Source organism: Nelumbo nucifera, chromosome 1 (assembly GCF_055504915.1).
Source record: "Nelumbo nucifera cultivar China Antique chromosome 1, China Antique-T2T, whole genome shotgun sequence".
Lineage (NCBI taxonomy): Eukaryota > Viridiplantae > Streptophyta > Magnoliopsida > Proteales > Nelumbonaceae > Nelumbo > Nelumbo nucifera.
This window is the reverse complement of record NC_142649.1, coordinates 99,425,069-99,447,780: the sequence shown is the minus strand read 5'-3', so window position 1 is coordinate 99,447,780 and position 22,712 is coordinate 99,425,069. Positions and strand designations below refer to the sequence as shown.

The 22,712-nt window shown below is 37.6% G+C and overlaps 1 protein-coding gene across 1 annotated transcript; it reads left to right on the top strand.

Annotated features, from left to right (window-relative positions):
• The first annotated feature begins 9,747 nt into the window (after window positions 1-9,747).
• On the top strand, window positions 9,748-10,312 carry LOC148803605 (putative histone H2A.7). The gene is made up of 2 exons (XM_088896889.1): window positions 9,748-9,875; window positions 10,030-10,312. The coding sequence occupies exons 1-2, from the start codon at window positions 9,748-9,750 to the stop codon at window positions 10,310-10,312; spliced, it is 411 nt and encodes a 136-aa protein (XP_088753015.1).
• The last annotated feature ends 12,400 nt before the right edge of the window (window positions 10,313-22,712 follow it).

The window sequence follows — 22,712 nt, the reverse complement described above, 5'->3', positions numbered from 1 at the left end:
TAGTTTTTGCTTCATCCAAAGTGTCATCACTCAACAGTAGTAATGATCTACCTCTAATTAGTCTCAGTATTCAAAAAGTTTTTGTTTTCTATTTCTTTTAAAGGATAATAGACCACTGCTAGTGCACAATCACCAATGAAAGAAAAGTGCTGGTGCTGCTATCAATGGATCGGATAAACCAGGTAGAACTGAACCAAACCAACTCAATTGTAATTTATAATCAAGTCCGCTCCAGAGAAAGTGCTGGTGGCAGGGAAGAAACAATTGGATGGAGAAGCCATGTTCAGAACCTTTAACTTGTTCCTAGAAAAAGGAAGGGCTAAAAAAGTAAAAGGAACAATTCTTTGTGTTTCCCCAATCACAGTTTTGGTTCTGAACTGTAACTGAAACCCAGCAAGCATGAAGCTTTACCATCAAGCCAGCTGCCATTTCCTTCACAGATTAAAGCTTTCTATACAAATATCACATTGCTCCTTGCAAAAGAAAAAAACTCATAAATCAAATCAGATATAAAAATAAAGAGGAATGAAATATGTATAGCTGCATACAAAACTTCAGAAGTAAGGCTTAGTTTGTTTGCAGTATGGTATAGATGCAACGGAGCATAATTAGTCTAAGTGTAAAATCTGGTTTACTTTTGCTTTGGATTTAATTGTCTTATTTATTTGTTAAAAATAAAATAAGAATAAATGGTTGGGACCAGAAATGATTTAATTGTCATATAGTTGGGAGGCTTAGATGATGATGATGCTTATAGAAACATGACAGTTCTGAAATAGATGATTGGTTGATTCTAGAAAATGTAGATGATCTTTTTTTTTTAATTCCTGAAATGTAGAGCTTAGCAGACCATCAATTAACAGTGTTGGACCTTGTTCCAGCTGCAGTTGTTAAGTCCTTAAAGTTTGCTGGACTGGGAGTTATTAAGATACTCCCAGACATAGCTTAAAAACTAATAATAATGAAGAAAAAGGGCTTTCTTACAAGCCTAGTCAGTCTTATTGATGGGCTGAAACATTTTAGTAAAGAAAGGGGCCTACAGTCTAATTTAGTGAGCAACAGGCCACAAGTTAATTGGTATTGTAATGCAATAAGCATTTAATGGGCCTACAGTAGAGGCTATTTAATGGAACAACAGGCCCTAAAAGAATAAATTTGTATTAACTAATTTCTTGTGACGTGTCCCAATTATTTATAAGCATTTAATGAGTGCAATTCTTGTGCCGGGGAATTGCACTCAAATTCCCCGGTAACCCTAGGTGTGCTCTTATCTTCTGGCAACCCCAGGATTGCACTCAAATTCCCCGGCAACCCCAGGAAGGCCCTGGCAACCCCAAGTGCGCTCTTATCACCTGGCAACCCCAGGATTGCACTCAAATTCCCCAGTAACCCTGGGAAGGCCCTGGCAACCCCAAGCGCGCTCATATTCCCTGGCAACCCCAGGTGTGCTCAAATTCCTCGGCAACCCTGGGAAGGCCCTGGCAACCCCAGGTGTGCTCTTATCTGTTGGAAATCCCGGGATTGCACTCAAATTCCCTGGCAACCCCAGGTGCGCTCTTATCTCCTGGCAACCCTAGGATAGCACTCAAATTCCTCGATAACCTCGGGAAGGCCCTGGCAACCCTAGGTGCGCTCAAATTCCTTGGAAACCCCAGGTGCACTCAGATTCCTCGACAACCCCAGGAAGGCCCTAGCAACCCCAAGCACGCTCATATCCCCTGACAACCCTAGGAAGGCCCTGGCAACCCCAAGCGCACTCTGATTCCCTAGCAACCCTGGGAAGGTCCTAGTAACCCCAGGCGCACTCATATTCCCTAGCAACCCCAGGTGCACTCATATTCCCTAGCAACCCCAGGCACACTCAAATTCCCCGAGAAGGTCATGGCAACCCTAGGCGTGCTTATATTCCCTAGCAACCCCAAGCACACTCAGATCCCCTAGCAACCCCAGGCACGCTCACATCACCTAGCAACTCCAGGCTTACATCCAAATTCCACAGCAAAACTAAGCGCATTCCCACCCCCAGGCAACCCTTGGGGGCTGTCAATATCAAGTATGATTCCTATCTAATTCATAAACGATACCTTGTCCAACTCACAAATGCAGTAGTCTAGGGGGGGGGGGGACAAACTCCACCCATCCCGTACACTAACAATAACATTTTACTAAAAAACGACACTAATCTCGACCATTGATATCTCATTCCCATAGGAAGGCTCAAATAGCCCTCTTATGCATTGACCAAAATCTTTCACAAAGGTCTGGAACTCATAATTAACCCTTTGGGCAATTTGCCTTGCCAAACATGGTTGAGATAAACTCTAACTTACCAATTATTTAGTTATACTATGACTGAACCCTTACTACATCGCCCATGAAGGGCCTCGCCTTCGTAAGGCACGACAACCCCCGATCCTTGTATAAGTAGCAAAACTGCACCTCCCTACAAAAAATAGCTCAACTTCCATTTTCTACAAATATGGACCCTAATACTCACCTCATAGCTCATTCATGCTCTGTCAATTTTTTCGCACTTGATAATGTTTAGCTATCGAGACAATTCAGCGCTGGCCCTACGACCACAGGGGGGAGCTCTGTAGAGGGTAGCCATTCACCCCGAATCACAACCGTAGCAAACTTCGACACAAACTTTGACACTAAAAACTTATCCGCAGCTCGAGACCCCTTCAAATCGGTGTAGCAATCCACAAAGCGTAGAAGGCCCGAGTCTTGCAACATCCGATAGTAAATAGGGTTCTCAAGCACGAACTTGGTCCAGGCAGTATAGCTAGTCAAAGACTTCGAGTTGTCTGTCCTGGGCTCTTAACACTTATAGGATACCGACCGATCCAGCCGGCCACGAAGACGCATAAATTCAGTGCCACCGATGACATCGAATAGACCACCTTTGCCCCTAGACACTGGCAATGGGGGCCAAAAACCCTTACCCCCATCAGCCACTATGGCTGCCTCCCTCTCCAACAACAACTCTACTTATCGACTTCCAAAACGAAGTCCAAAAAGGGGCACTCCAATTTCTTCTATTGAGGAGCCATGTGAAAGGAATAGCGAACAAGATAGAAAATAGAAAAGGAACAAGAAAGAGCACTGAAATGCATCTGAAAACACACCCAGAGCAACACAGGAACAAATGCAAGAGAAATCAAAGTAGGGAGCCGATGCGTTGCCTCCCGTGTAGATTTATAAGGAGTTGCATGCATCCAGAATACCAAATGACACTGGAGAAGATGAACAGACGCCAATACGTGACCCCAAATAATGCTTAATGAAAAAGCAACCTGAGAAAATTACCGATATACCCCTCCAATAGGCAGGATGGAATGACACATTACTTTGAACAACCCACCACGTCATTAGCCGCCACTCTAAAAATGGGACACCAGGGCCACACCTCCCGCATAAACCAGCATATTTATTACAAATGACGGCTAAAACAACCCCAATGATAACAGCCACATCATCCAACACCCACCCCCTCGACTCCCAATGGTCACTGAACACAACACGCTATCGGGAACGGTATTGTCACCACACTTAAAGGACCGCCTAACAAGCAGGGGGGCTTGTCACCTAGGCTAGAACAAAATGCACAAGTACCTTTGAGCAATCCCTTTTCGCCAACAACTAGGGGGCTGAAGTAGGGGATCACCTATAGTACAATTTCTATTCAATATCACAAACCCACATAAAGGACCACCTAGCACATAAAAGGGGGGGCCCGTTGCCCACATAGGTAAATGATAAGTTAGTGTCTTTTGCTAATTCCCTTCCTGCCAATGGATAGGGGGGCTGAAACGCACAAACGAAGCATAGCATTGCCCATTGATAGAAAGGAAATCACCAAAAGACAAGGGGGATAAACCATGGAATGCAGGAAACCCCATCGAAGATCAGATACCCAATGTATGTCTAAGATCACAAACGCATAAAATGCACGACCATCCAAGTAACTAAGCCCCAGCTCGTTAATAAGTAGGGAGGGCTGACAAAGCACAAAATTAAGTTTATGCCACCCACACAAAATCATAAAATAGGGTAAATCCTCAAACCCAACGCACACAAACGAATCCACCGCAAGACCTAAAAACAAGTGTGAAAGCAAAGTGCTTATCGATAAGCTCCCACTTATTGATAAGCAGGGGGCTAATGTACGTATATAGTGCTCACTCAGTCCCTCAGAGCACAGTAAACACCACATCGATACCATACGGACGCTTGCGATCAGCCTACAGCCAGCCTTCTCTCCGTGATGAACCTACAGCGCGCATTGCTGGACCGCGATAAACCCACGATTCATCACATGCTCGTAATGAGCCCGTCCTTAGCTCGAGCCAAAGCAAACTTAGGTTGAACCTACGATGAGGTTCATACGCACTCGACCTTGCGATATACCCTCAATCGCTGCGGCACTATAGTCCGCTAAGAACCGCGTCCATATACCACCTACGCGTGTAAGATCGAGGGGACAAACATGGCAAGGCACCACGTAAGTCTAATATGGCGTCGTCCGCCAGACGATGATGTCATTAGCGCCACATCAATTGGGTAAGGCAAACAAGAGGTAGTAACAAATGTGAGTTATGAGGATCTCCGAGTGAAAGGAAAGTCGATCATCAGAAAGATTCCCATAGGGACATGTGGTGAAACCCCAGTAGTGCCCTTAATGATTAATAGAAAATCCAATATTCCCTTTCCTAATAGGAAACTAGCACCTTTAGCTCCTTCCTTTTAGGTTCTCTGGATCTTCCCCATAAATAGAGATCCTCCTCGTAATGAAACTCATTCAGTGATCAAGCACCCTTATCATTGATTCCCAAGCTCTATCATCTCGACGAGATGCCCTTGCTTAAGAACCGATCCCCTAGACCCACGGTCTTTCTTTGTCTTTCAAAGAGACCGCTTCCCCAACCTTGCCTTTACCGCACCTACAAGGGGCATATGAGTTATCCAACTCTGAAAGCCAAGTTAGATGTCCTTGTGTGAATGGAAAATTCCATAAGCGTTTTTATGCTTAATTTTCTACCACCATGTCTGTGCGTGGCTAAACTGCCTAGACAAACCACCATGTTTGTACATGGCTAAACAGATTTGACAAACCACCATGTCTGCACGTGACAAAACTGCTTGGATGAACCACCATGTTTGCATGTGGTTAAACTGCTTGGACAAACCACCATGTTCGCATGTGGCTAAACTGCTTGGACAAACCACCAATGGTATCAATACGTGGTAAAATTGCTAAAATGCCCCCCTAATCACTCTCATGTGGTTAAACTGTTGGATCGGCACACAAACTACATTGGCTTGATCCCAAATGGGTACATAGGCAGCCAAATATTTAGGTCCAGCCACATCCTCATTAAACATACTTTTTTCTCTTTAAAGGCCATTTGCAGCCTTATTAATGAAATATGATTATTTATGATACTTATTTACTTGTTATATATAAAAGTTTGTTTATTTATTTGCTGGTGTTTTCTCAAACAAAGAGGGAATATATACTAGATTTTTCAAAGGAAAATTCTGTAAAGAAATGATACTTAGTTTAGTCTATTCATTCGTACTTCTGAATCAGAATCAAAAGGTTTTCTCTGCCCCTAGTAGAGACGTAATTAAGGGAATATCTACGTGATATCCTGAATGGGTTTACCCAAATAACAAAAAAAAAAAACTCAGTTATTAGTCTAATTGGGTGAATTATGTTATGTGAGAAATTATACTAAAAAAATTTCCACTAAAAGCAATGTTTGGGTCTTTGTAATGACTGCAGTGAGTAGCACTATCTGGACTGAAAGAAAAAGCAGGCTTTTCCAAAGAGCAGTGGAACTCCACTAAGTACATAGCAATGGTTAGTTTAAAAGAGTTTACAATTCAGTCTCTTGCCCTGGTGTTTTATGGTTTAAATGATGCCTGATGAAGTGTGAGAATTCAAGGCTTCCTATGATATGACTTGAATGACATTCTTCCCAAAAAATGTTGTTCACCTTGTACTGATTGAAATAGTCCAAAAGAGAAGCCTTTAACAACTCCAATAGGCCGATTTGAACACTCAAATAATAGTCTTGACAACCAAGAATGAAACCTTGCTTTGATACCATGTCATACTACCAGTTCGTACACGAGAAGAGAACATAGTTCTGGGGTATAAAATTGAACCCATCAACTCCACCCTAAGAGCCAACAATTATATATATGAAATATTAGATATTTGAAAATAAATATTTACATAAAATCCCTTGCAGGAAATAAACAAGAAGGAAAATACAATACAATAGGGAGTACAGAGTATGATACATCATTGAGACTTAGCATGGGAAGCATTCAGCTTTTGGGAATAGGTCATCGTGATGCTATCCCACACTTCCTTTTTTTTTTGAGAGAAAGTAAGTTATAATTTCATTGATAAAACCAAAACAAGAATGACAAGTTGTTGTACAAAGGGGAATACACAGTCGATGCCCATACATTCCTACACCCCCACAACCTGCTTTACAAAAAGATTATCAAATATGAAAATGGAATTGAAATTTCTTTCCCTACAAATTTTGTTCATAGCCATCTAGGAAAACAATTTCCCCAAGATTTTTTGAAAAACTGAGTCTACCAAGCTGCTATTGTTTTTAAATCCTTGAGTTTATCTCCTGCCATACACACCAAAAAACTATTGCAAGAATAATGTTCTATGCTACCTTCCCCCTCTTGGTTTGACCATCATCTTTCCAGCTTTGTATGAAGTCCACCATTGATTTTGTGTTTGAATGGGTCTCAGGAATTAAAACCTTTTGCAAACATTTTTTCTTAAAACATAATATATATTATCATATAAATATATTTTGCAAAACATTTTTCCTTTACTTGAAATAACCCTTGAAGCTCATCTCATGCCATGCAGTAAGATAAGAAACTCATCTTCATCTTCACGGTCATATATGCAACTACTGAAATCTCTATCAAATGATGGAGAAAAAACAAATATATTACTCAAATGTGTGGCTACATTTTGATATATGTGACATATACATAAACAATGACATATTTTTAGAAAGTCTTGCTTTATTGCATTTGCCATTGCTGGATCTTGGTCTGTAAGAATTGTTTTCAGTTGTTTTCCAGACATTGCCCTTAGAAAAGATTGGAGCACCCACTTAAAAGATTTACTATGATCATACATCAATGCGGCTCCAAAAAACATGGTTTTCTTATGATGGTTAATTCTCACAAAAGGAGCAGATGGTTGTTTATCTTCATTTGTTCGAAAAGTGGTATCAAAACAAACGACATCTCCAAAACAACCATAATCAACCAACATCTTTGGATCAACCCAAAAGATATTTGTAATTTGGTAATCTTCATCAAGCTGCATAGAGTTAAAAGGATGATATATTCTCTTCATGCAATGTATCGAATCGAAATACCTTAGTATAGCTCATGCACCCCCATTTTCCATGTCCTTCGTTTTAGCATACAAATAGTTGTTATAATCAACATTAGTGAAACCAAGATTTTAAATTCCACTAGCTTGTTTACCTTCTAATGTTGTCTTTGGACACATACCAAAACCACTAGCAAGATTGACTTGAGAAACTTGAACTACTGTTATTTTCCTTTGTGACCTGAGCATGTAAGATTTTTTTGGAGTAACAAGTTGATGATTATGACCTCCTACAAATTCAATCAAATAATATTTTCCGTTTTCTTGCATCACAAGATTAAACATTGCTTTATAAGCTGTTCTTGTTATGCCATGGTGAACTTTTCTATCAATTCACCCGTTATCATTACTACGAAAGCCTTCATGGGAACAACAAAATGTTTTAGTCTTCCAAATACTAGATTTTAGCTTGTAGCCTTGTGATATACGCACACTAAAACCTTCATTTCAAACAAACCCATTATTAAAATGGTAAACATCTTCCAAATTTTCAAATATCATGCCAACATTTGGGACCATAAATTTTTTGTCTACATTTGTCTCATTGCTTGGTTGCGAGAAATTTGCATTTGAGGGGCTAGTACAGATTCCTTTCATATCAAAATCAAGCCTACGTGCAGCACTACATACAGCTTCCAAACCCTCATCAAGTTGATTATTCTCTATAATGTTTTTAAAATCAGACTAGACAGGGAACCATTCTAGGGTCCAGTTCTCAAGTCAAATGGTTTGACCATTTGGTCTGAATGGACAGCCCGCTTTGACAAAACATATAAAACCAAAAAAAAAATGGCAAAAACAAATCTCGGGTCAAATGGCTCAACGGTTCGTCTGCCTGGGTCAATGGTTCGCTGACTAAATCAATAGTTTTTGGCCAAATAGCGGTTCTAGGGTAAACAAAACCAGCCAGGCGACCGGTTCCTAGTTTTTTCAGTCCGACTGTATGCTCCAATTCAACTTTGAAAACATTGATTCTTTATACCTTCATAAAGTTGAGTGTTCTTCTCATTACACTCTTCATTATTTATCCACTAGGAAATTGTTCCATTTTCTAGAAAAAAAAAAACCCAAATCAACTAATATACCAATATATTCCAATCTTTTTTTTTTAATTGCAACATGTGGTTATATTACTCTGTTTCTATTTTTATTTTCTATTAAAACCAAGCATAACCTAATGCAAAGAAAGTACTAAAAAGCAAGGAAGAACCTTTTTCATAAGAAAAAGATTTTCTTAGGAGGTTAGGCTTCATTTATATGGTATGAAGTCTCATAATTTAAGCATGTAGAGGCTCGGCAAATAAAGGTCATTAATTAATTTTTAGGTACAAGTTAAAGACTAAAAAACAAAGATGAAAGAAAATTATATATTAGATAATGGTTATGGAAATGAGTGAAGCAATTCTACATAATCCTTTAGCTTCATGGTAGTGGTTGATAATAAATTGGACCTCCGATTTAAAACAGCGAATTATGAAATGGTGGGGCAAAATATGAGCCTTTTATTTTATCGTAAATCAGCTTCCTTATTTCCAATAAAACATACGGTAAAACTAAATAGACTAAAAAAACATAAAAGAAGTTATCTTCACTTTTAGAATTTCCTTCAAACAGAGTTGTAGAGAGTTGTGTAGCAAATTATCAAAATGGAGATGGATATTATCAGTCAGTCTATTAGAATAGTACCACATATGGTATAATTCAATTAAAATTTTCAAGTTTCTGCACATAATACATTTTAATGGATATTATTGGTTTGTCTATTAAAACAATACCATGGACTTATCACTACATTCAAATATTTAAATTTCCTGCACATAGTACATCTTAAGTAAAAGTAGATAGCAAAATGTTTAAGTAGTGCTATGGCCTTGCCTAAAGTGAAATTGGTATCAGGCTTTTCCAGAATCTTACAAAACTCAAATTAAAAACATCAAATGTATTGAGAGATCATCAATAGGTGTATCGAGTCTTAGTCTATCCTGCAAGAGTTTCAATAGGGGTGATCATGGCCGTGATTATGTTTCTTGCTACGTAACTTTAAAATTTTGAACATGTGTGACTCGGTCACATGTGAAAAAAGGGGTAAAAGCATAATTGACTATTTATCATAACCTCCTTCGGTGAAAAGTCGGTAACCCCCTCTCTCTCTTCTTCTTTTCTTCTTACAGCATCAATACAGTTCAAAGCATTCGCTTTGAACAAGTGTAGATTGTCGTATTTCCGATGGGAGGAAGTTGTTACTCCGGCGTGATCTCGTGTTTCTTTTGTTCTTCTGTTGAGAAGGTCGAGAGATGGAGTCTACCGAAAATGTGAAGAAAGGTGCTGGAGGACGGAAGGAGGTAGGCCAAATAACAAGCCAGTCTCTACACTCTCGATCTGTGAAGGCTGGCCTGCAGTTCCTTGTTGGAAGGAATGATAGGTACTTGAAAAAGGGTTGATATTAACAACGTGTTGGAACTAGTGCCCCTGTTTATTTGGCCGTTGTCCATGAACATATCTACTCTCTATATCTGTGTCTTATTCTTTTTTATTCCATTTTGCTTTCTTTTGTCACTTCCCTCCTTGGGGACAAGAAGAAAACAGAATGAGAAGAGAAATGGAAAAGCTTCTGGCAGTGAGGACGATCCGGCAATGCAGAACGATACAACAAGAAAAACAAAATTGCACATGGAGGAGTTTTTCTCCATGTGGCCGTTTGTTCTCAATCCGGCAACGCATAATGAGATAACAGGAAAAACGATCATCCCAAGGCATGTTCTTCTAGCGATGAGGAACAATGAAGAGCTGGGAAAGCTTCTTGCCAGTGTGACAATTGCACATGGTCTTCTCCCCATCATCAAGAGAAAACCACTTTGACAATTATTGCTGGAGAAAACAACTCTGAGAATGAGAACTGAGAGAAAATCACTGAGGATTATTGCTTGTGAAGCTCTAACGACTATTGCTAGTGGCTGGTGGTATTTAGAAAATATTGACAACTGTGCTGGAGAAAACCACTCTAGTTATCATTGTCGAAGAAAACAACTCTAAGAAAACAAGAAACAAAACAACTCTGAGAAAGAAAAAACAAAAAGAAGAAATAGGTAATTCCAAATGCTTTACTCTTTTTTAGAATCTAGAAAATTCTTAGAATTCATTCTTTTCAGGATGAATTCTATTAATGAAAACAGGGAGAATTGAAGCACAAACGGGCCTTATTTACTAGAAAAAAAAAGCTTACTATTGACATTCCACAACATTGAACAATTTACATAGTTAAAAACACTCTCCAAAACGATATATTTGTTAGTGGGAAGAGTCTTTCAAGATTAAACACTATCCAAAACAATATATATATTGCGTTAAAATAAAACATATAATGACCCCCCGTCACTACTAGACCTGTTCATGGGCCGGGCCGGGCTTTTGCTCTTCATCAACAGAATTTTTTCAGGCCCGAGCCCGAGCCTGGCCCGACCAACGGGCCTATAACATGGGCCCAAGCCCAGCCCTCATAAAAAGCCCGAAGCCCAACCTAACAACTTGTACAAACTACAGAGTAACAGAGGCTGAAATGCATGACTTGTACAAAGTTGAGAAGTGCAAGACTCACCGCCGGAGAGAGGGACAATTGAGTTCACTAGTGGCGTGGCTGGCGTCGGTGCCTGAGTTCGCCGATTCCTGAGAATGTGCGACAGTGCAAGTGAGAATGAGAACTGTGAAAGAGACAAGAGAGAGAGAAAGAGGATTGGTGGCGTGCGCACATGCGAGAGAGAAGGAGAGAGAGAGAGAGAGGACTCACCGCCGAAGAGAGAGAGACGACCGATGCCTAAGCTCGCCTCTGAGACTAAGAACGGTGGCTGCCTGCCTGGGTTTGTGCCGGCTCTTGAGAGTGAGAGTGAGGAGAGAAGATAGAAGATGAAAAAAGAGAATGGTAAAAGGTTAGTCATCTAGGAATTTAGGGTTTAGAAGAAATTACAAAATGTCAAGTTGGGCCGGGCTTTTAGGCCCGAGGTCAAGCCCGTAGGCTAAAATCCATGTGCAAGCCCGTTCGGGGGGTCAAGTTGGTCGGTCGGAATACCTAGCCCCTGAACAGGTCTAGTCACTACTAACCCCGTTAGTCTATTAGAAATGTGGGCTTACGTGTCATGTGGAGAGCATTCTCCAACATCATAGAGGACTGCTAGGATCTTCTGTAGGCAAATGTTGTAACCTGAAGCCATGTTTAGGAGGACTGTTGGGATCCCCATTCCTCAAGGGGTCAGGGATGGGATTAGGACTTCTAGCCCTACTGGGGTTTGGGGCGGGGCATTTAAGTTTAGGGTTGGGAATGGGGTAGGCAAAACCCGACCCTGCCTTTTTACCATTTCAGATTTTTTTTTCACCTATTTTTATTCAAATAGGGGTTTGGGCGGGACATTTAAAGTAGGTTGTGTTGTGCTAGCACAACATGATTTTGCAAGCTACCCATGCTATAGCGGGTTGTGTTGTGCCGACATGTGGGCTTGGGTGGGCCGTGCTTGCCTAACTTGAAACCCTTCATAGGTCAGGCCCATGCTAGGTCGGGTCCTATTGTGGCTTAGGCTGTGAGAGACACATTTAAAAAGAATGATGAAAATTTTAAAATAAATCAACAAAATTGACAAAAATTGAAAAAAAAAGAATTAATTTTATTCTATATGAATTTTGAAGTATACAATTATTTATATATGAAATAATAAAATTAAATTAGAAGAATACAATACAATTGGAATTAAATAGTTTAATAAAGTTGAAAATAAAAATTAATAAGAATTGCCCTATTGCTACAGTAACGTCCCAGGCCTAGCATGGCCCATATCATGTCGATCTATGCTGGCCCACGGGATGAGTATTTGAACTTCAGGCTGCATTTGGATGTGATGTAAATCAAGAACAGGTGTAAATTTTACATCGGTTTGGTTTTGTAGGTATTTGGAAAGAGGGTGTAATTATTATCGACGTAAAACTACACTCTAGTTCAGTTTTGTATGCATTTGGATGGAGTGTAGTTTTACGTCGATAATATATGTAAAACCTCATCAGCTCTAGAGTTTTACATCGATAATCAATGTAAAAACTACATCAATTTTATCGATGTAAAACTTTACATTGTTCCACCCATCACTATTTTCAAAAAAACAACGGTCACTTTCTGGTTCAGTGTAGAACGTCATCAATGTATTTTTACACTGATGATGTTTTACACTGAATCCAAACGCAGTCTCAATGACAACACCTACCCCCCCCCCCCCCCCAAAAAAAAAAAAAATGGAACTTCAAAGACAACCGTACTGGTTATAGTGCAACTAGGGATGTAATTTTGATCGAGTTTGGTAGAGAATTTATCATATTTCAAATAAATTCGATGGAATTCGACTATAACACCGAAAATTTCAAAAACTCATAACCAATCAACTGGTATCATAAAATTAATTCGACTATAACACCGAAAAATATAATATTGAAAAAATTCATAACCAATCAACCGGTATCATAAAACTGGTAAGGAATTAGATGGTATTCATAAAAATTAAAAACAGTTTTTGATTTATCAAAGATTTTCCAGTTTCATATTTTTACTTGAGCCATAAACCATAATAGTTGAAATAATTAAATTAGGCAACCCCGACCCAACTTGCACCCCAAGACTTTGGCAATGGCTCTGCCAACTTGGTGTTGATTACTAGAAAACATGTGATGTTGAACGAAGGCGTATGGGGCACTTTCTAACTTTTTATTTGTTTTATGGACGTTTATCGTGAATCCAAAGGATTGATTCTTTGTATGAAAAGAAATTGGTCACTTGATTTTTTTTATAACGTCCTTGTAGTATAGTGGTAAGTATTCATGCCTGTCATGTGGGCAACCCGCGTTTAATCCCTGGCCACGGCATTTGCTCACCTCATTTTTTTTAGTTTTTGCTTCATCCAAAGTTTCATCACTCAATAGTAGTAATGATCTACCTCTAATTAGTCTAGCATCCTTATAGAAAGTCATTGTAGTATATTGTCAAATTAAGATTCAAGTGTCATCACTCAACACATATGAAAAATATGGAAATACTTGTATACAAATTTCATAAATATATTATTAGTAATAAGGTTAATGTCAAAATAACTATAAATAATATATAAATACATAGGAATTGTATATTCTAATGGTATATATGGAAAAATATATTACAATTAATATAACGGGATATATAAATATTACACAATTTTATTGACAATGCATCAATCAAGAATCCAAGACACAAATTATATGGATTTTTACAAATTAATAGATGTACAAAGCCATTATTATTTTATTTTCTATTATAGTCCAAGACACAAAACATATGCAACTGTTACATTTGAATTTTTATATCATTTTTTCTATTTCTATTTTTAATTTTTAACATTAAAAATCAACTAAAAAATTAATTCTCAAAAGTTTGTTAAATAATAGTTTCACTTTTGTAAACAATAAATATGTTATTCCCAAGCATTATATTTGTTGAAATGCTTGGCGGCGATTAAGCAATCATTCTTAGGGATGGCAATTTCCCCATCCCCGATGGGGACCCGACTCCCCAACCCGATGGGGTCGGGGTCGGGGTCGGGGATGGGGATTGAGGTCTCTGCCCTGCCCGCCCCCGATTATGTATATATATTAAGTATATTATTATATTATATATATCAAAACATATTTAAAAAAGTATTTATAGTTTAAATTTTTTATTTATTTTAAACAAATTTATTTTTCAAATAAATACTGTTATCTAACAAAATTTTGGGGATTCGATCCCTACGGGGAACCCATCCCCGTCAGGGATGGAGGATGGAGGACAAATTTTATCCCCAATGGGGATCAAGGAGGGGAATGGGGATTAATTTCATAATCGGGATCGAAGATGAGAAATATGATCCCCGCCCCGAATCCGTCCCATTGCCATTCCTAGTCATTCTCAAGCATTCTTTTATAAACAACATTTGGAGCTTTCTCCTTATGCTTGGAAAGAATGTTATTGGTAGAGAACCTAGCAGTAGCAACCCCCAATCCTTGTATGGGTAGCAAAACTACATCTCCCTACAAAAAATAGCTCAACTTCCATTTTCTACAAATATGTACCCTAATACTCACCTCACAGCTCAATCATGCTCTATGTCATTTTTTTTGCACTTGATAATGTTTAGCTGTCGAGACAATTCCTTTCTACAAATACGCTATCTACATAACGTTATTCGGGATAACTCTTTCATACCTGCTAGTCTCTCAGATATTGGAATAACATTGTTAGCTTTTTTCTCTTTTCTAAAACAATCTGCAATAAAGTTTACTATGCTTGTGCTAATGCTAGATCGTGATAAATCCCAATAGGTACCCAACATAGATACTTGAAATACCCAATGGCTGACATTCTATCTGCGATAAAATCGCACTACTAGTTCACTTACACAATGATCAAACACATTAACTGACACGGTCACGATAGAACCCCAACTTTCATTCATCAATCATATTGGTCAAACTACTAGCGATGATATCAACACTAAGTGTCTTCATTCAACAATTAACCTTGCCTGGGTGTATGATTGCATAGACGAGAAGTGTCTTTTATCGCCAACAAACAAACACAATTTCACTCCTTGACATCATTTAGAAATTGCGATGAGCCTCCAACCTAAGAAGGCACACATTTTTTTATAATAACCTGAAAACACTTACTCGTGCTTTCCACGTGATTCCATACATAATTTTGACTGAATAAGATGCGATGGATTTTGTTACAAAATCAAGCACCTCTTTTCGAGTCCAACAAGGACTTTCGGAAGTTATGGCGGAAACCCTGTAATTCATAACTCAACGAAAGAACTCCCCTCTATGTTTCACATCCACTGGATGTCATGCGGTAAGGTCAGCAACTTACTAACAATGTGATAAAGACACCAGTAAAATTTGGGGGCAACAACATGTCTCAAACATTTCTCCCATACGAATAACTATGGGTTCCAATCTAATACAAAGAAAATGTAAATACAAAACAATCATATTTATTCATTATAAACACGTTCACAAAAACTATTGATTATAGGGTAGCCCATTCTTTCCTCATTGACATTATACTCTCTAACATTGATCTTCGAGCTTCAAAATTCTTCAACTCCTTTACCTCAATTTCACATTCAGCCACTACTTTTCGCCGGCAACTGCATTCTTCCGTGAGGGCTTCTAACCTCTCAATAGCTTTTGCAAGATTAGTTTCGGCCACCTTATAACGGAAGCAAACGTCCTTCAACGACCAACCAAAAACCAGTTTTGATCCCCCAAGGCCACAGCCTTCCAAAATATATGGGCCAACACGACAACGCGTTCCTCAACTTGCCCCATGTAGAAACCAATAGCTAAAAAACATTCACAGGTCTTCATCCATTGAGCAAAGTCAAGCCATGAAAGCTGATCGTAGGGTCGATTCATAATATCAAACATTATTGTCACAACAGTATTCAGCGCTGGCCCAACGCCCACAGGGGGGAGCTCTGTAGAGGGTAGTCATTCACCCCGAATCACAACCGCAACAAACTTCATCACAAACTTTGACACAAAAACTTATCCGCAGCTCGAGACCCCTGGACGTGAGTGGGATCTACAACTTCATACCCCAAAGGGGCTACACCATTCTATTTACAATAATGGACAAGTTCTTGACGAACCACAACGAGCTCTTCATAGTACAATAACCTGTTCTTGTTATGTCATGGTGAAATTTTCTATCGATTCACCTATTATCATTACTACCAAAGCCTTCATGGGAACAACAAAATGTTTTAGTCTTCCAAATATTAGATTTTAGCTTGTAGCCTTGTGATATCCGCACACTAAAACCTTCATTTCTAGCAAACCCATTATTAAAATGGTAAACATCTTCCAAATTTTCAAATATCATGCCAACATTTGGGACCATAAATTTTTTGTCTACATTTGTCTCATTTCTTGGTTGTGAGAAATTTTCATTTGATGGGCTAATACAGATTCCTTTCATATCAAAATCAAGCCTATGTGCAGCACTACATACAGCTTCCAAACCCTCGTCAAGTTGATTATTCTCTACAATGCTTTTAAAATCATACTAGACAGGGAACCGTTCTAGGGTCCGGTTCTCAAGTCAAATGGTTTGACCATTTGGTCTGAACGGATGGCCCACTTTGACAAAACATATAAAACCAAAAAAATGGCCAAAACAATTCTCGGGTCAAATGGCTCGACGGTTCGACCGCCTGGGTCAACGGCTCGCTGACTAAATCAACAATTTTTGGACAAATAGCGGGTCAAATGGCTTGACTGGTTCCCAGTTTTTTCAGTCCAACTGTATGCTCCAAATCGGTTTTGAAAACATTGATTCTTTATACCTTCATAAAGTTGAGTGCTTCTCATTACACTCTTCATTATTTATCCACTAGGAAATTGTTCCATTTCCTAGAAAAAAAAAAAACAAATCAACTAATATACCAATATATTCCAATCCTTTTTTTTTAATTGCAACATGTGGTTATATTACTCCGTTTCTATTTTTATTTTCTATTAAAACCAAACATAACCTAATGCAAAGAAAGTACTAAAAAGCAAGGAAGAACCTTTTTCATAAGAAAAATATTTTCTTAGGAGGTTAGGCTTCATTTATATGGTATGAATTCTCATAATTTAAACATGTGGAGGTTTGGCAAATAAAGGCCATTAATTAATTTTTAGGTACAAGTTAAAGACTAAAAGATAATTATTTACAAAGATGAAAGAAAATTATATATTAGAGAATGGTTATGGAAATGAGTGAAGCAATTCTACAGAATCCTTTAGCTTCATGGTAGTGGTTGATAATAAATTGGACCTCCAATTTAAAACAGTGAATTATGAAATGGTGGGGCAAAATATGAGCCTTTTATTTTACAGTAAATCAGCTTCCTTATTTCCAATAAAACATACGGTAAAACTAAATAGACTAAAAAAACTTAAAAGAAGTTATCTTCACTTTTAGAATTTCCTTCAAACAAAGTTGTAGAGAGTTGTGTAGCAAATTATCAAAATGGAGATGGATATTATCGGTCAGTCTATTAGAATAGTACCACGGATGGTATAATTGCATTAAAATTTTCAAGTTTCTGCACATAATACATTTTAATGGATATTATTGGTTTGTCTATTAAAACAATACTATGGACTTATCACTACATTCAAATATTTAAATTTCCTGCACATAGTACATCTTAAGTAAAAGTAGATAGCAAAATGTTTAAGTAGTGCTATGGATATTCCATTTATACCACATATATTTTTTTAATGCTTGCATTCCAAGGAATTTATGGAAAACATCATAACAATCATGCTTTATGTATGGGATATTGTAATTTGTAAGAGCAGATTCATCCTTCTAACTATTGCATCTGGTTCAACCATTTAATTTTGTAATCTATTACTATATAAAAGAAAACAGATGCCCACTTTCATGAGAGGCTTCGATACATACAAAAAAGAAAAGAAATGCATAAAGTGGGTTTCTTCTTTTCTATCTGATATGAATACCATGTGCAATAAGCATGCCTTTCCCACTTATATTAATGAAGATAAATATAAGTAGTAAGGAACTAATGGCTTGGGGGGCAATTGTGAGTCTCTAGGTAGTAGAATTGTCACATTGCCTAGTGTAATGTTAAAATCTCAAGCTAATTAGTGTGATGTGATTTTGAATCTTAGAATGGTCACTTTGTGGAGAAAATGCCAAAGGTAGGTTTGAATCTTAGAATGTGCTAACCGTGGATTGTTAGTACCAACATTGAGTAATGGACCTTTCTATAAGAAAAGAAAAAGGTTTTCAGGACTACTACTCAAACTTCATAAGTAGAACTCTGGACTACTCAGGTGTAACGGTAAAATCTCAGGCTGATTAGTGTGAGATGTGATTTTGAATCTTAGAATGGTCACTTTGTGGAAAAAATGCCAAATGCAGGTTTGAATCTTAGAATGTGCTAACCGTGGACTGTTAGTACCAACATTGAGTAATGGCCCTTTTTATAAGGAATGAGAGATCTTCTGGACTACTCAAACTTCAACTTGACTCAAAAAAAAAGAAGACTTGAATTAACATTAGAATTATGTTTTTCTTTTTAATAAGTTTTACTTTATTTTACTAAGTGAAAGATTGGTTTTTTAGTTTCATCTGGTTTGATCGGTTATTGGTGCATCCGGTTTAAGGGAATGCTGAATGTGCTATGCTTTTGTGCTTTGTCAAGACTTTTACAACATATCCTGCTTTTTATTTTAATTGATTTGCATTTTTGTTACAAAAAAAAAATATTGTGGTTTTTAGACTGCACTCCACCTTAGAAATCCTAGCTCCACCGTACAGTTGGAGGTAGGTGTCAGGTCGGAATTGATGCCAATTCACGGACTGGTATGAGTGTAATAGGTGGAGCTGTTTATAATTTTGATTTGTTGTAGGTAGGTCTGCAGTTCAAATCAGATTTCTGAGGTAGAATGTTGTCTAAAAATCAATATTGTTAGACAGTTTTTGTATGCCCTTAGCTTTAATCAGTTTGATGTACATTATGAGTTTTTTTTGTAAATGAATAAAGTACATATTTGATTCATGTTCCTTTGGTGTGTTTCTGTGTTATCTCCTTAAACTAGACACATAATGAGACTCATGTTAGATTAGAATGTTCACAGCCAGTGGGTCGGTCTGGGGAGACCTATCCTGATAAGGCTGACACTGATGTGCCACCAAGTTGGTTCGGGTGGCTTGTCTTAGCCGCCAGGGTGAGACCCTAGGCACATGCATTGTAGGATTAATTGAATCTTTGAACTGAACCAGATTTCTAGTATTGCCTGGACCTTGAAGATTAATGAGCAAAACTGGAAAGTTACACCCGACCCCTAGACTCGATTATGATACTGCACTAGGTGTCGGATTGGGCTGTCTTTGATGTATCAATCAGTGAAATCCTTTGTGGGGGTCAAAACCTGGGTATGTTGGGACAGTCTGAGAATTCATCTGAGTGGGTGATCATAGTGACAGGATCAGCCCCTTTGTCGGACAAAGGTAATGATCGGGGATGCACTCTCACTGATGGAAACCAAGACTGCCGACAGCCGATTTCAATCTTTGAGATTTGTTTTTGCAAAATATATAAAAGTATATATATATATATATGTTATGGTTTCCAAAATGTTTGCTAAAGGTTTTAATTCCCAGGATCCATATAAGCAAAAAGTGCAACACTGTTCCTTGCAGCCGAGGGAGATGTCCTCTCTTGTCGGGCAGTGTTTGATCATTATGGGCTGAGAGGTTGAGTGTAAGACAATAGACGGTAATACCTAATGGGCTAATCTTGCATCTGCCCACAGTCCCTAGGTGTTACAAGGTGTCTTGGCCCAGGGACCACTTAGGGTAAGTGTTGGGCCCATAGAGCCCATATGATGGGTTTCAGGGGGTGCACTGTCCATAACAGTGTATTCGGTCAGGCCTTGTAACAAAGGTTGGGCCGAACCCATGTGGCTGATGTGTAGATCAATGTTTGGGTCCCATGCCATATAAGAAAGCCCAACTGGGCAGCAGTTAGGAAGGCTAAGTGAGCACATGACCTTAATGGGCCTAAAACCCATTTCGAACTGGGCTAATTTAACTAGTTAAATAAGGGGCAAATTCTGGGATTGGATTAGCAGATAGGATAGGGTCTTAACCCTATCCACTCAGAGAGTCCAGTGATTCAGATCTGGAAACCTCCTAATGAGATTAGGAGAAGGCTGATCTAATCTGCAGATAAGATAAGGGTTTATCCTTATCACCTAAAGGGATGTTTGATCCAAATATGATTTGGATCAATAACTCCTAATAGGATTAGGAGCTGATCCCTTTAAGGTTACAAAAGAAGGAGGGGGTGGCAGCCTTTAGATGACACACATATTCACATCCTCTTTAGAGCTGAAATCATAGAATGAAGAATTAAGCAACCCTGCAAAATTCTTTCTTGCCGCCTCCTTCCAATTGCTGCCTACCCTGCCAGTTCGATCTCCAGTTCAGTGGGAGAAATCAAGATTCGATCTTGACATTAGTTCCTTGTGAAGGGACTGATAGGAAGCTGTGCTCACGTGCCATCCTGCTACTTCTTGCGAAGGATTGGGTTCTTGGAGAGAACACTACTGATTCTGCTCCATCCTACACTGCGCCATTTTCAGTGGGAGCAGTCTTTGGATTCTTCCTTGGGCGTGAACACCTCCATTGAGAGATAATATTTCTCTGTATCTCATATAATCCTCTCCTATTTCTTTTGTTCAGATCTGGTTCAGTTTATAGTTCAAGATTGATCATTGAAAATATGATTTTCTAAATGGGGAATGTGATTCCTAGTTGAAGGGAGAGAAATTTTTTTTAAAATTCGCCCTCCTTATTCCGCAAGATTTGGGCATCCATACGATGGATCTTTCATCCCTTCAATTGAGGGAAAATGAACATCAAATAATTATATACATTTCTGATGTGTCAGGGTGTAACCCGTTTGACCCAGACTATTTAACTATTGGCCATCAACCCAGGGTAAAAATGGCTCAGCCTTTGGTTGGTTTCTAAAACACATTGTTTATCAGTAAATGCATAAATAACAATAAATGCACAAATTAGTAAAATTAATGTTAATTTCTGATATTCCTTTTAAATAAGAACAATTAAATTTATCATTAAATTTAAAGGTAACTAAATTGATCTAACCCACAATTATTGTTCATAAATAATTTATCAATTAATTAATTATCAACAAATCCCATATTAATCAGTTTCTAGAATTCTGTAAATTACATATTTATTGATATTAAATTAATTATAGAATTTACAATTAATTTATTGACATTAACTTACTGGTAATTTATCAATAACCTCCGTTAATTACTGATGTTCTTGTTAAATAACATTAATTATTATTTATTCCTAAATTTAAAGTTAATTAAATTGACTTAACATGCAATTACTATTAATGAATAGAAAAGAATATAATTAATCAATAATTAACAATTAATTCTATTTATTTTGTCTTAACAAAAACTATATAACATTTCATTAAAATTAACTTTTCAATTTTAATGATAATCTATTGACAAAATAATTACTGAAAATTTATTGACAAAATAACAAATAATTTACCAATAATGTAAATCATTGATAATTTATTGACAAAATAATTTAATGATAATTTAAATGGGGGAGGGATTGAGTTAAATTGCACAAACTTTCCCAATGGTTATATGTATCCAAAACATAGAAGAAATAAATAACAAAAAAAAAAAGAATAGGGAAAGTGGCTGAGTGTTCCCAATTCACGGGGGATAGTGGGCCTCCAGTATGGCCTCCAGGACTCTCTTCTAACATCATATTGGAATCAGGTTTATACCATATGGTTTATTATATTGGAGCAACATAAGAATGTGAGAGTTAGGCTTATATAAGGGAAAGAAAATTAAAACCATAGAAAGTGGCATAACCTTGAGCCATGTTTGGTTCAATTCCTATTCTTTCTCATTCTTACCTAAGATGAAATTTTAAAATGAAAAAGAATGGGTAAAATTGGCAGAATGAGAAAAATTGCTATGAACCAAACACTTTTTTTCCTAAAAATGAATTCTTTTCAAACTAACAAGTGTTCTATGTTGCTCATTTTCATTCTTCAAAAAAAAATATGTCGGTATTCACAAACTAGCCAACCTAGGTCTCCAATAGTCAATGTATACCAATTGGCATAGATGTTTTGTAAAAGTGTTTTTATATAAGTACTTTCGTAAAAATGCTTTTAAAAAAGTACTTTCATGAAAATGCTTTTATAAAAGTGCTTTCATAAAAGTACTTTCGTAAAAGTACTTTTATAAAAGTGCTTTTATAAAAATACTTTTGTAAAAGTGCTTTCGTAAAAGTGCTTTCAAAAAGTGCTTTTATAAAAGTGCTTTCGTAAAAGTACTTTTGTAAAACACGACAATCAAAAGTAGTTCCATCCTTCGCATCCCTTGTCCATTGTTTTAAAATATACTATAATCGAACCTGTTTTAATAATCTTTTTATAAAACACGAAGTGCTTACAAACACAAAAATCACACAAACTCAAACTTCTTGCAACTGCATACAACCACTATGTTTGATGGGTTGGATGTAACATTATGTTCACGAGGTCTATTGGCTTATTTCACTTTGTGTAGAAAAGTTGTTCCAACATCGACTTTATTTACAATATCACTATCAAGG